General features: G+C 26.6%; 3 protein-coding genes across 3 annotated transcripts; 1 reads left to right on the top strand and 2 right to left on the bottom strand.

Annotated features, from left to right (window-relative positions):
- Positions 1-758: 758 nt before the first annotated feature.
- OCT59_017038 (uncharacterized protein) lies at positions 759-2,222 on the bottom strand (the record flags this gene model as incomplete). Its single annotated transcript, XM_066146094.1, has 6 exons — positions 759-796; positions 876-923; positions 1,315-1,442; positions 1,520-1,751; positions 1,837-2,074; positions 2,163-2,222. 6 exons carry the CDS (start codon positions 2,220-2,222, stop codon positions 759-761), a joined length of 744 nt encoding a protein of 247 aa, XP_066003820.1.
- A 217-nt stretch (positions 2,223-2,439) lies between these two features.
- Positions 2,440-2,804, bottom strand: OCT59_017037 (uncharacterized protein; the record flags this gene model as incomplete). Its single annotated transcript, XM_066146093.1, has 2 exons — positions 2,440-2,646; positions 2,715-2,804. The coding sequence occupies 2 exons, from the start codon at positions 2,802-2,804 to the stop codon at positions 2,440-2,442; spliced, it is 297 nt and encodes a 98-aa protein (XP_066003819.1).
- A 9,625-nt stretch (positions 2,805-12,429) lies between these two features.
- Positions 12,430-13,209, top strand: OCT59_017036 (uncharacterized protein; the record flags this gene model as incomplete). Its single annotated transcript, XM_066146092.1, has 5 exons — positions 12,430-12,630; positions 12,793-12,876; positions 12,966-12,974; positions 13,053-13,070; positions 13,162-13,209. 5 exons carry the CDS (start codon positions 12,430-12,432, stop codon positions 13,207-13,209), a joined length of 360 nt encoding a protein of 119 aa, XP_066003818.1.
- Positions 13,210-13,751: the final 542 nt, after the last annotated feature.

Here is a 13,751-nt window from a genome sequence, read left to right as displayed (position 1 = left end):
GCAATTAACAAATGAAACAGAAACGCATCTTGCAAAATGTACAAAATGTCAGGATGTTTATGTTATATAACGCGCAAGACAAAGTGAGTTCTTGAAAAGCAAGAAATTGCATAACACGAGTCCAATATCAAAATTAATTCCCCAGATATTTATTAGGAAAAGCATATTCAACCCGCCGCTCAATAGCTTTTATGAAATAATATGGTGCCCAGGTAAAACAGAGAAACGTACAAGGGTACAAGAACCAAACAATGAATTTTTATTTGAAAAAAATAAAAAAAAAACTTTCGTCAAGAACTTTCCTATACTGGACTAGAGATTTGGGTGGTTGTATATATATATATAAACACAAAATTTTTGAACACTAGCCAACATTATTTCCTAAAATTACGTTTTTCTCTGCCGTTTTGTTTATACCTGCTCGCTATTAATATTTACATCACGAATACTAGATTTCGCTATTTCTTGAAAATTATGGATATTTCTAGCGGTACTGCTTCCTTCTGCTATTTTTTCTATTGCTGATTGTTTTTTCAAACTTGCTGCATTTTGTGTGATCCAACTTGCAACTGGTGTTATTTCAGGAACGTTTTCAGCCTGAATTTCGCCTTCGCTAGCAAGTTACTCTACCATATCCTTTGCTGACATACGATCTATTCTGTTCATATTACCCGCTAAAAAGTAGCTCTCAAGGTAAGATTTCACTGTTTTTGTCATTCGTTTTCCTACTCCTCTTTTACCATATTTCTGATTACGTTTTAACGCCTTCTTTTCAATTCAAACGTTTCTCCAATAGCTAAATAAAAAATTACTAGAAATAATTACCAACAAATTTTAACTAATGTATAAGAAAAATGAAGAAATTATTATCTTGCCTAATAATGAATAAGCTTGATTATTACTTTTTTCTTGTTTATTTGTATCTACCAGTTGTAAATATAGAAAAAAAATCAGAAAAAAAATATCATTTTCATTATAATAAATAATTACTTTGAACGTGAGATAGTGAAAAGTTCCATGGGTTTTTTGGAATTGAGTGAGGTGTGACGTTGGACCTTGGCTTATTTATGGGTGCTGTAGTTAATTTTGATATTTCAAATGGTGAAACCTGAGACCATGATCCAATATGTGGCAAGCATTGAGCTCGTATATATCCAGCGTAATCACCATCAATTGGGCAGGGAATAGATACCAGTCACGCCTGCCGGTCAAAGTCCCGTCCTGATTTTGTTTATTTCTTCAGTTGTTGTCATTTGATATTCTGAGCAAAGCTCATAGGGAATTTACGCTATTTGTAAAACAATTTAGTAATACCAGCAATTGTTTTAACATTATGATCATCACGTATAGGTTCTAGATTTGCAACCGAAGTTCCTCCTAAATCAGCTATTGCAGTTTGTATCTTTTCTCCTTCGTCTAAATTATGTCCAATACGAATATATCTTTTTGTGGCATGTGCAATCTAGCAATGAATTAATTATTGTTTTATAGTTTAGAAAAATTACTTAGAAAGCTTAACTGTGCGTGATGAGAATCAACGCTTGTTTTGGCTTCTCCCGACTCAAGGAAATACCAGCCACGAATTTCAATATTGTACCATTGGTACCAGTTAGCAACAGCGGCAATTAATTCAGAGTTATGGTAATGAGCACCGTTATCTGATACTACTACAATCCATTGTGGTCTAGGGTTAAGAGTTTCAAAAACAGAATCAAATGATGAAATAGTAAACCAAGGTTCCTGTTTTGTGTCTATACTCCAATGATCGAATACTTGAACGTTAAGTTGATCAGCTATATTTTGTTAACACCAAAATTGTGTGCAAGGTCCACCCACGTTTTCCAAAAAATTGATCTTCAGTTTCTCTTGCGCTCTTAGGTATACGCATTTTATAATCACATACCAAAATTGCACCATTACTGTCTAACTTTGCTAGTCTAGCTTTAAACTGACTATTTAAATATACTTTTCTCGCTTGGTGTGCCAAAAAATAATATAGTTTATCCCTGCATTCTTCGATTGTTGAATGGTGTTCTTCAAGATGTATCATAAGATATTGGAAGAGTACAAATAGCTGATCACATGCAGTACATCGATTAGTATGTTTTTCGTGGCATTTCCCAGTAAACAATGATTAATTGTGTTCATGTGAATTGTTGTACCATCCCATTCATAGTTAGTTCTTCTTCAAAACCTCTTCTACGTAATTTTTCCAATTCCATAATTTAACTTATTTTGTAATAATAGAAAAATTTTTAATCAGATTAGACTAGGTATCAAAAACTTCATAGAAGTATTCGTTACAAATACTACATAGACCACCTATATCATTTCAATAGATATATTGTCCATTTGCTAATCGTGCCATAAATGATGTCCGTTTAATTCCATCTGTGTAAGTTGCCTCAAATTTTTTCCAAAGTGCCTCTTTATTGTCTTTCAAATACAAATTGGAAGATTAGTTTTTGAACCAACTTTATAGGAGCTCATAGAAACATTGTCTTTATCCGCAAAAAAAGCTTCAAACTCGTAATCTTTTACTTCTGATATCCGACTCTGAGTTACTATTGGTTTGCTTATAGCAATACAACCAGGTCCATTAGATCGTGAATATTTCCCTGCTGCATCCATCAAATCATTTGAAATCTAAAAAATTTGGTATATTTTAGCAAAAAAAAATTAATTACAAACAATTATTATTCTTTTAAACCTACATTCAAATTCTTTTTTATATCTTGACGCGAAAAATTATTAGCAATTACTGATAATATCCTTTGTTTACCATCCAAGTCACGATTGTTCATTTCCAAAATTGATCAACTTATTTTGGAGTTCATGATTCTTTTCCAATATTTCTGCCTTTGATGGATCATATGGAGAAGATTTTTTGTATACAAGTCAAGTATCAAAGCTCTATCACTTCTTGAATCCTCTACACATGTCCAAAATTCAAGCTATTATATTGGGTAAATTGTTTGTTTGTATCATCATATTCAAAAAATGCTTTAGCAATTCAACTACTCATGGGATGATTCTTTTTTTTATAAGGTGTTATATCAGTACATCCATCATTGTTCTCCATGCCCCTAATATAATGTCAGTAATTTCACAATCTGCTGGATATATAGAAGCAAGATGTGAGGTAAATTTAATAATAGTTGTTAGTTGCTGTTTCCATTTAACGAAAAAATTGATACCAGTTTATATTAACAACTGATATTTTTTTTTCTTTCAAAAGCATGCGTTATTATTTGAATATTATTCCAGTCACATGATTTGCAATATGGCGTATTCATGTGGCTTTTATAACAAGTTGACATAAGCCAAATAATTCTTTGCCGTCAAATTTTTTCAAATATCAGTGGGAGATTTTCCAATGTAAGTGTCAATTTTTTTTTCTTGTTAATACAGTATATATCTAATTTATATTCATTGTTCATTATTGATTGACATATTAAAGAGTGTTGTCCATGATACTTATGATAAAAAGATGAGCGATAACCAGAACCATTCTGCTTGATCTGAACTACCCAATGTTGCCACAAAAACTGTAATACCATTGGTAATAATTTGCAATGGAAAAATCAAAACTTATGCTTGTAATTGTTCAATTATTATTTCATTATCAGAACCTAAAACATCTGGTCCAGAAAAACGCGTCTTAACATTTCATTTATTTCAGCACTTGGTGTCGAGTAAACTATAGCTTTCTTATCTAATTCACATATATAACCAGGCTTCTAATTATTATCAAATACTCGAATAATAAATTCTATTTGGTTAAGTTCAAATTTTAATCTCATTAACGCGTATAGGAATACGTCTGTTTTGTTTGAGCTGTTTTTGTTTTTATTCCAATAAAGAACCACCAATTTATAGCAAAATGACCATAATGAAGTTTCTGAACAATATTACCAGTTGTCTTTTATGTTTTTGAGTAGACATAAGGAATTGGTTTTGAAGATTGAGGCAAAATGCGCATTTTATTATTATTTATTAGCACGACGATTTTATATTAAATTATGATCAGGTGGTTCTATTGATCAGCAGATCAGTAATTAACAAATTACTTTCTAAGAATATTAATTCAGTATAAACTGATAACTGACATTAAATCAAAATAATAATAGTACAAAATCATGAATTTTAAGAACAAAAGTGGTAGTTATACATTTACATTTATGGTTATTATTTTATAACCAATTAAAATTTAATTTAAGAAAATAAGTAATATATATTAAATCTTATTTTAAATTTTTTTTTATTTTATATATCTTCAAATATTAATTTTTTAAATTAAATAAGCTGCAAATAATATATATATAAATCAAATAATATAATTTATGAGAATCTTAAATAATATATATAAAGATTACATTAAAATCAAATTTTCTACTATAATCAATAAGCAAATTATTTGTAATTATAAATCATCCATTAGTTATCTAAAAGACCTTATATGTACACCATTTTCCTGTATATATAAATTATATATAGAATAGGTTTTCTTAAATACTTACAGTTTATAGAAGATGATTAAAAGATTTGCTATAAAATTATTGTACTATTAATTATTAAACAACTTATTTATGATTTATATATATAAAAAAATCTTTATAAAAAAAGTTTTATTATTAAATTTCTTTAATTTCACTACTAATGAAATTTAAATTTTAATTATCAAGATAATTTTAATAATTTGTATTATTTATTTGGAAATAATAGGGGTTTTTTCCTGAAGGGAAAAAAACCCTATTGTTTTCCTTTCCAGAAAATAAATGAGTAATTAATTCCCTGGAGTATGTCACTCATTAAATATTAACTATTTTAACTATTTTAAACTAAAATTAGTAATTTCCTGGCTATCTATATGTAGTGCTCCAAAAAAAATCTGATCTGATCTAGATCCACAGATTTGATCCGAGTCAGATCCGGTTCGGTTTTCAAAATTCTGATCTATAGATCAGATCGGATCAGATCATAACACAAGAAAATCTGATCCGATCTGAACAGATTCAGATCAGATTTTTTTTTAAATAAAAAAAAAAAATTTTTTTTTTAAAAAACTTTTTCTGGATGAACGGACGAAGCTGGACGACCAATATTTAAAAGAACGAACTAGGTAAGTTCGTTTCTTTTATTTTTATTTTATTTTTTTTACTTAAAGGAACGTAATTAACGTTCCCTTTCTTTTTTTTTTAGGAAACCTGGACGTGAGATGAAGGAACAACCAGGATTTAAGAGAACGAACTATAGTAAGTTCGTTTATTTTATTTTATTTTATTTTTTTTTACTTAAGGAAACATAATTAACGTTCCCTTTCTTTTTTTTAGAAAACCTGGATGTGAGATGAAGCTGAACGACCAGGATTTAAAAAAAGAACGAACTATGGTAAGTTCGTTTTTTTTTTGTTTTTTTTTATTTTTACTTAAGGGAACGTTGTCACCCACGTCTGCCACCCGTGGATAAACACATCTTTTACATTACAACTTTACTTCTCATTATTTCGCTTGGTTTAGATTTTGTTTTTCTCTTAACTTCTCGCTTTCTTTCTCATATATTCGTAATATTTATTTTTTCAAATACTACCACTCATTCATAATATTCCCAAAATATTATTCTTTATGTAATATTTATTCTTTCAAATATTACCACTTTATTTCTTATAAACTGAAGAGTTCTCCTAACTTCTTATTATATTTCATATAATGAAATGAGAATAACTTTCTTTTCTTTACTTTTCTGGACTTAATAATATAACATTAATTAATTCTCAAGCGTACAATGAGCATATTCAAGATAACTTTTAACAATTAATATTTATTTTATTAAATTTGAGTCAAAAACTGACTGCGGAATTCCTAACGAATCCCACCTATATTTATACATTTTTAAGAAAATTATTTCTACTATTTCTAACTTTTCTACTAATAAAAATTTAAGAATAATAAGAAAATAAAGATGTATTATCATATGACTATCTCGTGACTAAACTAAACTAAACTATAAATATTATTTTATCGGTTAATTATTTATCCATCAGTTAATTATTTATCCTTGTTCCATTCAGTCTTTTATTCATCCGCTCACGTGATTATCCTGATTTCTCGGGTTACAACGTACTAATTAACGTTCTCTTTCTTTTTTTTTAGGAAACCTGGACGTGAGACGAAGCTGAACGACCAGGATTCAAAAAAAAGAACGAACTATAGTAAGTTCATTTCTTTTTTTATTTTTATTTTATTTTTACTTAAGGGAACGTACTAATTAACGTTCCCTTTCTTTTTTTTAGGAAACCTGGACGTGAGACAAAGCTAAATGACCAGGATTCAAAAAAGAACGAACTATGGTAAGTTCGTTTTTTTTTGTTTTTTTTTATTTTTACTTAAGGGAACGTAATTAACGTTCCCTTTCTTTTTTTTTTAGGAAATCTGGACGTGAGACAAAGCTGAACGACCAGGATTCAAAAAAAAATGAACTATGGTAAGTTCATTTTTTTTTGTTTTTTTTCTTTTTACTTGAGGAACGTAATTAACGTTCCCTTCCTTTTTTTAGGACAAGAACTAGATCTGAATCAGATTCAGATTAAATTCAAATCGGATTCAAATAGATCCGAACCAGATTCAGATCAAATTGAACCAGATCTGATCGGATTCAGATCAGATCAGATCTATTAAAATAAAAATCAGATCAGATCAGATTTAAGCTGAATCCGGTCTGAACCGATCTGTTAGGAGCACTATCTATATGAGACCAGAAAATGACTAAATGAAGATTCCCAGTCATTTATAAACTCAGCTAATTACTCACAATTTTTAAAAATTAGTATGAAGGTGATCATGAGTGATACTTAGTGCGACAGGGGATTATTAATTTTATTTACTACTAGTAATTTTTATTTTAATTTTATATTATATTTTACAATTTTTATATAAGAGTATTGCTAAATATTACCAAGAATTAGAATAGAATTAATTGCTAATATTTGCTAATACTAGTATAGTAATGATTACTGCATTATACATGCTGCCCAAATTATTTTGGGATGCCATAATTATAATTTGGGATGCCATAATTCATTCGGTTTATATATAATTTACTATGTAAAGTGCCAAAATAATTTGGGATGCCATAATTGAATTTGGGATTTTACTTATAATTACGGCAGTCCAAAATAATTTGGGTGGCATGTATATACTGCATAGTGATTTTTTAATATTTTTTTTTAAATATAAAATATTTTATTAAATAATTATGTATTATATTTATTTAAAATATAATTTTATTAATTATTACTTTAATTATATAAAATTTGCCTACTAAAGTTATTTAGTAAATTTAATTTATATATTAATTTTTATAAAGCTAGATATAATATAATTCATTTAAAAATATATTTTTTATTAATACAAATTTTTCAGTAATTTTATTATTTTAGTTAAATAAAATCAAATTAAATATTATTTGGCAAAATTAAAACTACTTATATATTAATTTTTATGAGTATAGATATATTGTTATTTATGAAAAAATTGCATTTTTTATAATAGTATTAACTTTATTTTTTAGCCTTAAAGTATAATTTTACCATTTTAATTAAACTAAAATTGATTTTTTTTATTAAATAAAAGTTGTTTAGTAAGGTTAAAACTACTTATATATTAATTTTTATAAATATAAATATAATAGAACTTGAACTATATTAATTTAATTCAGATTTAAATTTTATATTAACTGTTAAGTTTATATATTAATTTTAGCTAAATTGTAGAAGATTTTTAAAAATTTTTTATTTTACAAATTTTTATTTTCAAGCAATTTAATTGAATTTTAATAAAATTTATATTATTAAATTTATTTTGATAAGAGAAATTCAATATAAAATATTGTAAAAAATGTATTTTTTCACTTTTTTTATTTGAATTATTTGAGTTATGTTATATTAGTATTATTTGTATTATTTGATAATAATATTAATTTTTAAATTTTTTTTTTATTATTAACTTTTAAAATATTTAAAAAGTATTAAGTTTTTTAATTGTATTAAAAAATATAGGTTAATGCAAAAATATTGATATATAAAAATTATTATTTGGTAACTATTACTTATAAATTATACTAATATTATTTATGTAACATTAAAATTTTAATATAATATGGTAATAAAAAAAATTTACTGCAATTAATATTTTAACAAAGTACTTTAAAAAACAAGTTATATAATAATAAGTAATTAAAATTTTAAATTTTGGACTATTGTTGTTATAGATAACATTTATTATAATATATATATAAAAATCAAAAATCTAGTTATATAAATATAACAATTATATAAAAAATAAGAAATATTTTTTATTAACTGCAATATATTTACAATTTTATTAGAATAATGTTAGTAATTATATAAAAGTAAAAAATTATATAACTATACTAATATTATTAATTTGTAAACCATTCGTCATTTCTCTATGAAATCTCACATATGTACTGTTAGATTAATATATAGCTCTAATGTTTCTGCCTGATAGACTATAAGACCATTTATTAATAAAAGCACATCTTTATTTTCTTTATAAATAATTTAAAATATAACTAAAACTTTTTAATTAGTTTTTTTTTTTATTTCTGCAATGCATTTGATAATTTATTAAACAGCAAAAAGAATCAGGACATACATAAAGTACTAACACCTAATCTACTTTACTAAAAATGGCTAATTTTTTGAAATGATTTTGTAATAATTTTAAAATACTACAAAAATACATTTAATACATCAAAATGTTTTTATTATATTTTTGTTATTATTTTGTAATTATATTGTATCTAGGTCTATAAAAATAACTCAAAATAATATCACAATAATTTTTTAATGTTTTTATTATTATTTTATTATTATAATATAATTAACTTTGATATTATTTTAATATTTTAATCTTAAAAATACCTCAAATATATTTTGATATATTTTAAAAATTTTACAAAACAATTGCACAATTGTTTTGAAAGCTATTGTATTTAGGTTTATAAAAATATTTCAAAAAATTGGCCATTTTTAGTAAAGTAACTATCTAATATTATTAATTACCAAACCACTCGTCATGCTATAAAGCACTCCACATATGCACTGTCGGGTGAAATTTTTGCTCAGAGGGTATAGTTCGTTTTAAAATGACCATTCTTAGCATAAATGCCCCTCTTTCTTTACAAGGCATTCACAGGACCCACCTTTTTAATTAGTAATAATTATTAATACTTTTTAGATATTTAATAACATAAAAAACAATATTAAAATTTATTACTATTTATTATATAAGGAAATTACTACAATTTTTGATATTAAAAGTAACTGTTACATGTATAATTACTAAATATAATAAAAATAAAACTTTATCATAAAAACTATAGTCAACCAAAAAAAAGCTTAATTATAATATTATTACATCTAATTAAAAGGAAAATTCATTCCTAATATTTATTAGAGTTAGGAATTAGAATTAAAGTTAAGTTATGGTTAGGTTAAGGAGTTAGGTTTATTTATTACAAAATTTAGTTCTTTAATGTGAGGAGATTCTCTTTAGTTAAAATTAGAAATTTTCAAAAAAATAAATTATTTAAGAAACAAATTACTAAGCCAAATAGATGAAATTGTTAATTTTTTATTACCTATAAAATGTCACAAAAAAAAATATGTAATACTAATAATTGTAAAAAAACAAGTTTGCTTTTACTTAATAATTTAAACAGAAAAGAAAAATTAGATTTTTAATAATTGGCCAGTGAAAATATCACAAAATATAAAAGAGTTTTTTTTTGTACTATAAAATATCACAATACTAATTAAGTTAGGCAAAAAGTATATTTAGGGTCAGTTGTTGTTCTTGAACAACTATAGATATTATCACGTGATTCATCAATTAATTATGAAATTTAACGATTTCACATGCAGTACCACATCATATAAATAAGAAAATCTCTCACATCCTTCCGTTACTTAATACTTCAAAAAGAAATCGGAAATTTCAGCATTTTACCATTTGTGAATCAGCAATTTACTGGATACAAATGAATTACCAATTTACCGTAACAGGTAATACATAAAATGAATTTACTTTACGCAATTTGATTTTTTTTTTGACGCGTTACTATTTACTAATTTTTCAGTATACCACATTTTTTGTTAGCATTGACGAAGGTCAAAAAAATATTATCATTCAAAAACGTTAGAATTGACTCAAATACAGATACTTTTAAGGAAATGTATGATGCAATTAAAAAAGATTTATTTTTTACACGAAATGTTCGTGTTTATGTGGGAAAAATTGATAATAAATGGAGAAGAAGGGTTATATGATGATGTCAGAGTTAGAATTAAAACATATAAGATTCATTATTCAATGAGAGGAAGATAATGGTAAAAGTAATTCTAGAAATCAAGTGATTCAACAGAATAAAACAAATATTTTTGACAACATGATGGAAAGAGCTCGCCAACCTTACTTTTCTATGCAAAAAAGAGAGGATACTCGATGTGATATTTTATACAATGATGTTATTACTTTATTGAGAAATAAATAAAAAAATGGAGTGGCGTAAATTCAGAGTCATTGGCTAATAAATTTGTGGAAAGGCTAGTTGCTCTTCTCTGGTATATTGATCCACATAGAAATAAACTAATTACTTGGTCATTAAAATTATCAGATATATTCAAAGAGTTAGAGCAATATCAACATAATGAAAGTTATAATAAATTTTATTTCATTGGACATCATAAAAAGGAGCAGCTCTCACATGAAAAACTTGAGCAACTGGTAAAATGTCTATTGTACAGCCTTGGGCAAAGTATATCATTTATTTACAAGAGAGGTTAATCAAAAAATGAATACAATACATAATAGTGATGTCTCAATACGTAATCCTGGTTGTTATTTAATGATATACTCATTCCAAATATGAAGAACTCTCGAATTTTTTATTTGAAAAAGATTCTTACGAGTTTTTTGATTTTGATGAATATACGCCACATGATGTAATACAAAATATAATTACATCAAAAATTTACAACTTAATGTTCTTGTGACAATTTATTGGTATTACCAAGGCAATTGGAACTATTAACACCATCGATCAGAACAGAAAATGCGCGTGTAATAGCAGCGATTAATGAAAATTTACCAAAATATTATACACGTCAAATGCGCAAAAATGCTTTAGATAAAGTGAGTTTTTTTATACAATGCATTGCTAGTATTATAGTTAAATTCAATTTCCTTCGTGTATTCTCTTTTTAAAAAGGTTACACCAGCTGTACTTTGAACTTTATATTTTGACTTAACTGGTGATGCCTCAACAACAAATAATGTAATTAGCAAAGAAATTGAAGAACGTTTACGTATAATGATGCAACTTAAGCAATTATTGTTGATCTGGACGCTAATAATGGATAAGTTTGATGTTTTCTGGGATGAAATGGGAGCATATTTTAATGAAGTAGATATTTTAATTAAGTAAAATGTATTTCTATTCAGATTTTATTTAAATAAGTAAATAAATATTTTTATTTGCCTGTAGAATACACCTGCAGTTGATGATAGATGGCGGCAAGAAATTTTGTATATGCCAATTGCAATTGATCTTTGTGAAATTATTATACATCGGTTAGAGGCTAAATATGATGTACCATTACCATACAACATCAATATTCAATGGATTCACCTCCAATTTTGGCCAACTAATCCTACTTCCACTCGAGCAATGCATTATACTGGTCAGTTCAATCTTAAATATCAAATTTAAGCTAGACAATTACGTAAGGATCATCCAGATGCACACTATTGTGCTTGTCTTTTCCGTTATTTTCATGAATTTGCCATCCTTTATCATGATTATATTTGTCTTATTGCAGCATATGACAAGTATAAAGTTCCAATTGAAGAGGGTGTAACTACATCAACTGGTGTACGTAATAAGAAAAGTTTGGTTGGTACAAATTCAACATTAGCAGCAAGTGATCATGACTCTGCAAAATTGCTCCTTACTCCTTCAGTTATTTTTTTATTGATGTTCCAACAACTATTGAGGATTCTTTTTATCATAGTTTTCAATGCAATTCAAACACATCATATTTCAGCTATTCCATCTATTCTATGTCTTTATACTGATGGTGGTCCTGATCATCGAACTACATTTGGTTCAGTTCAAATTTCTTTATTTCTTCGTGGTGATTTTGATATGCTAATTGCATTACGTACTGCGCCATATCACAGTTGGGTTGTGATCAGAAATGTGCATGTCGTAAGCATCAAAGATAGATGCAGTTAACATATATCGCCGAAGAAGAGGACAGGACCAGACAAAATCAATACGAGTAATAGTGTCATTATGTCGGTAGGTACCTAAAGAAGGGGAAGGGCAAATCCTGCAGAGTAAATTATGTCTATTATTAATTTTGGACTTCAGGGAGTTGCAATTATGAGAGATATAATGAGTACAGAATTGGAAGATATATTCAAAAAAGTTGACGCATTAGAAGAAATTCATGCAGCTGCAGCTAAAAATGAAGATCTAAAAAATGGATTACGTGATTGTATACTTAATATTCAACAGTTGTTACATTCACGAACTGAAAGATTGGTATTACATGAAAATCTTTTTGTTGCTATGATCCTGCAAGTGATCATGATATTGATGATTTTTTTTAAGTATCTGTTTAATTTTAAAATATTAATTCATATTACTGTATATTTATTATATAAATTATTACACAGATTATTCTTGAAATTGATAAATTATTAGATGCATGTGAAACAACGGCAGAAATATTATCAAAGAAAAAGGATTTCAAGAACACATTATAGAATTTGTCATTACTCATTTCAAGTAAAATTTCATTGCTTTTTTTTGTATTTTTTATTTTTATTATATATTGAGTTCAATGAATTTAACAATTCCGTTTTATTATTCTACAGATTAAAAATGTAATAATGTTAATTGTAATGTTTGTAAACAAGTTCGGCTTCCTCAGCATATTTTTGAAAATATAGACTTTTTACCAGATCCTATTCCGTCAAAATGCAAGTATATTCCTTTTATATTATATTTTGCTTTTATTATTAAATATAATTTCTATACGAATTTTAACAGCTAATACTGATTGTTATGAAGGATTTAACTGTAATACTGAAACATCTGAGAAATATCGTCCTACTTTAATGGCAGCTATGGAAAATACAAGAGCACCACCAGCTATCTTAACAAATACCAAAGTTCGTGATATTATCCAATGCTTTTCAATGTGGAAAATTCTGATGTCTTTATAGTGAAAAAGCATTAACGACCATGCAAAAATCTGAATTTCAACACGTTATTAATGATTGGGATTATAATTGCTTTGCGGATCACTTTTGGTACAACGACCCTAGCATTACCACAAAAAAATGGTAGCCTCATCTGTTGCCAGGTTACATTTGATCCACGCATATGATCCGGATGATTATTTTTGGTAATTATAAACTTTTATTGATCTGATCGATCTTTTTACGCTATACACCACCTTTCTTTAATACGTGATCTATTATAGTAAAAGTAATTTTCAACTAACAACTGGAAGTTCGGCTACCCGTTTATGCAAATTTTTCATCAAAATATCGACAACACGATTACTGGTAGCGAAGAATTTCCAGAAGAGATGCTTACCCAAGAAATCGGGTATCGTTACCGAATGCCGTATATGAACTTTTGGTGAAATATTATTA

This window comes from Rhizophagus irregularis, chromosome 25 (assembly GCF_026210795.1).
Source record: "Rhizophagus irregularis chromosome 25, complete sequence".
NCBI lineage: Eukaryota > Fungi > Glomeromycota > Glomeromycetes > Glomerales > Glomeraceae > Rhizophagus > Rhizophagus irregularis.
The sequence above is the reverse complement of the archived record's forward strand: the minus strand, read 5'-3'. Positions and strand labels throughout refer to the sequence as shown.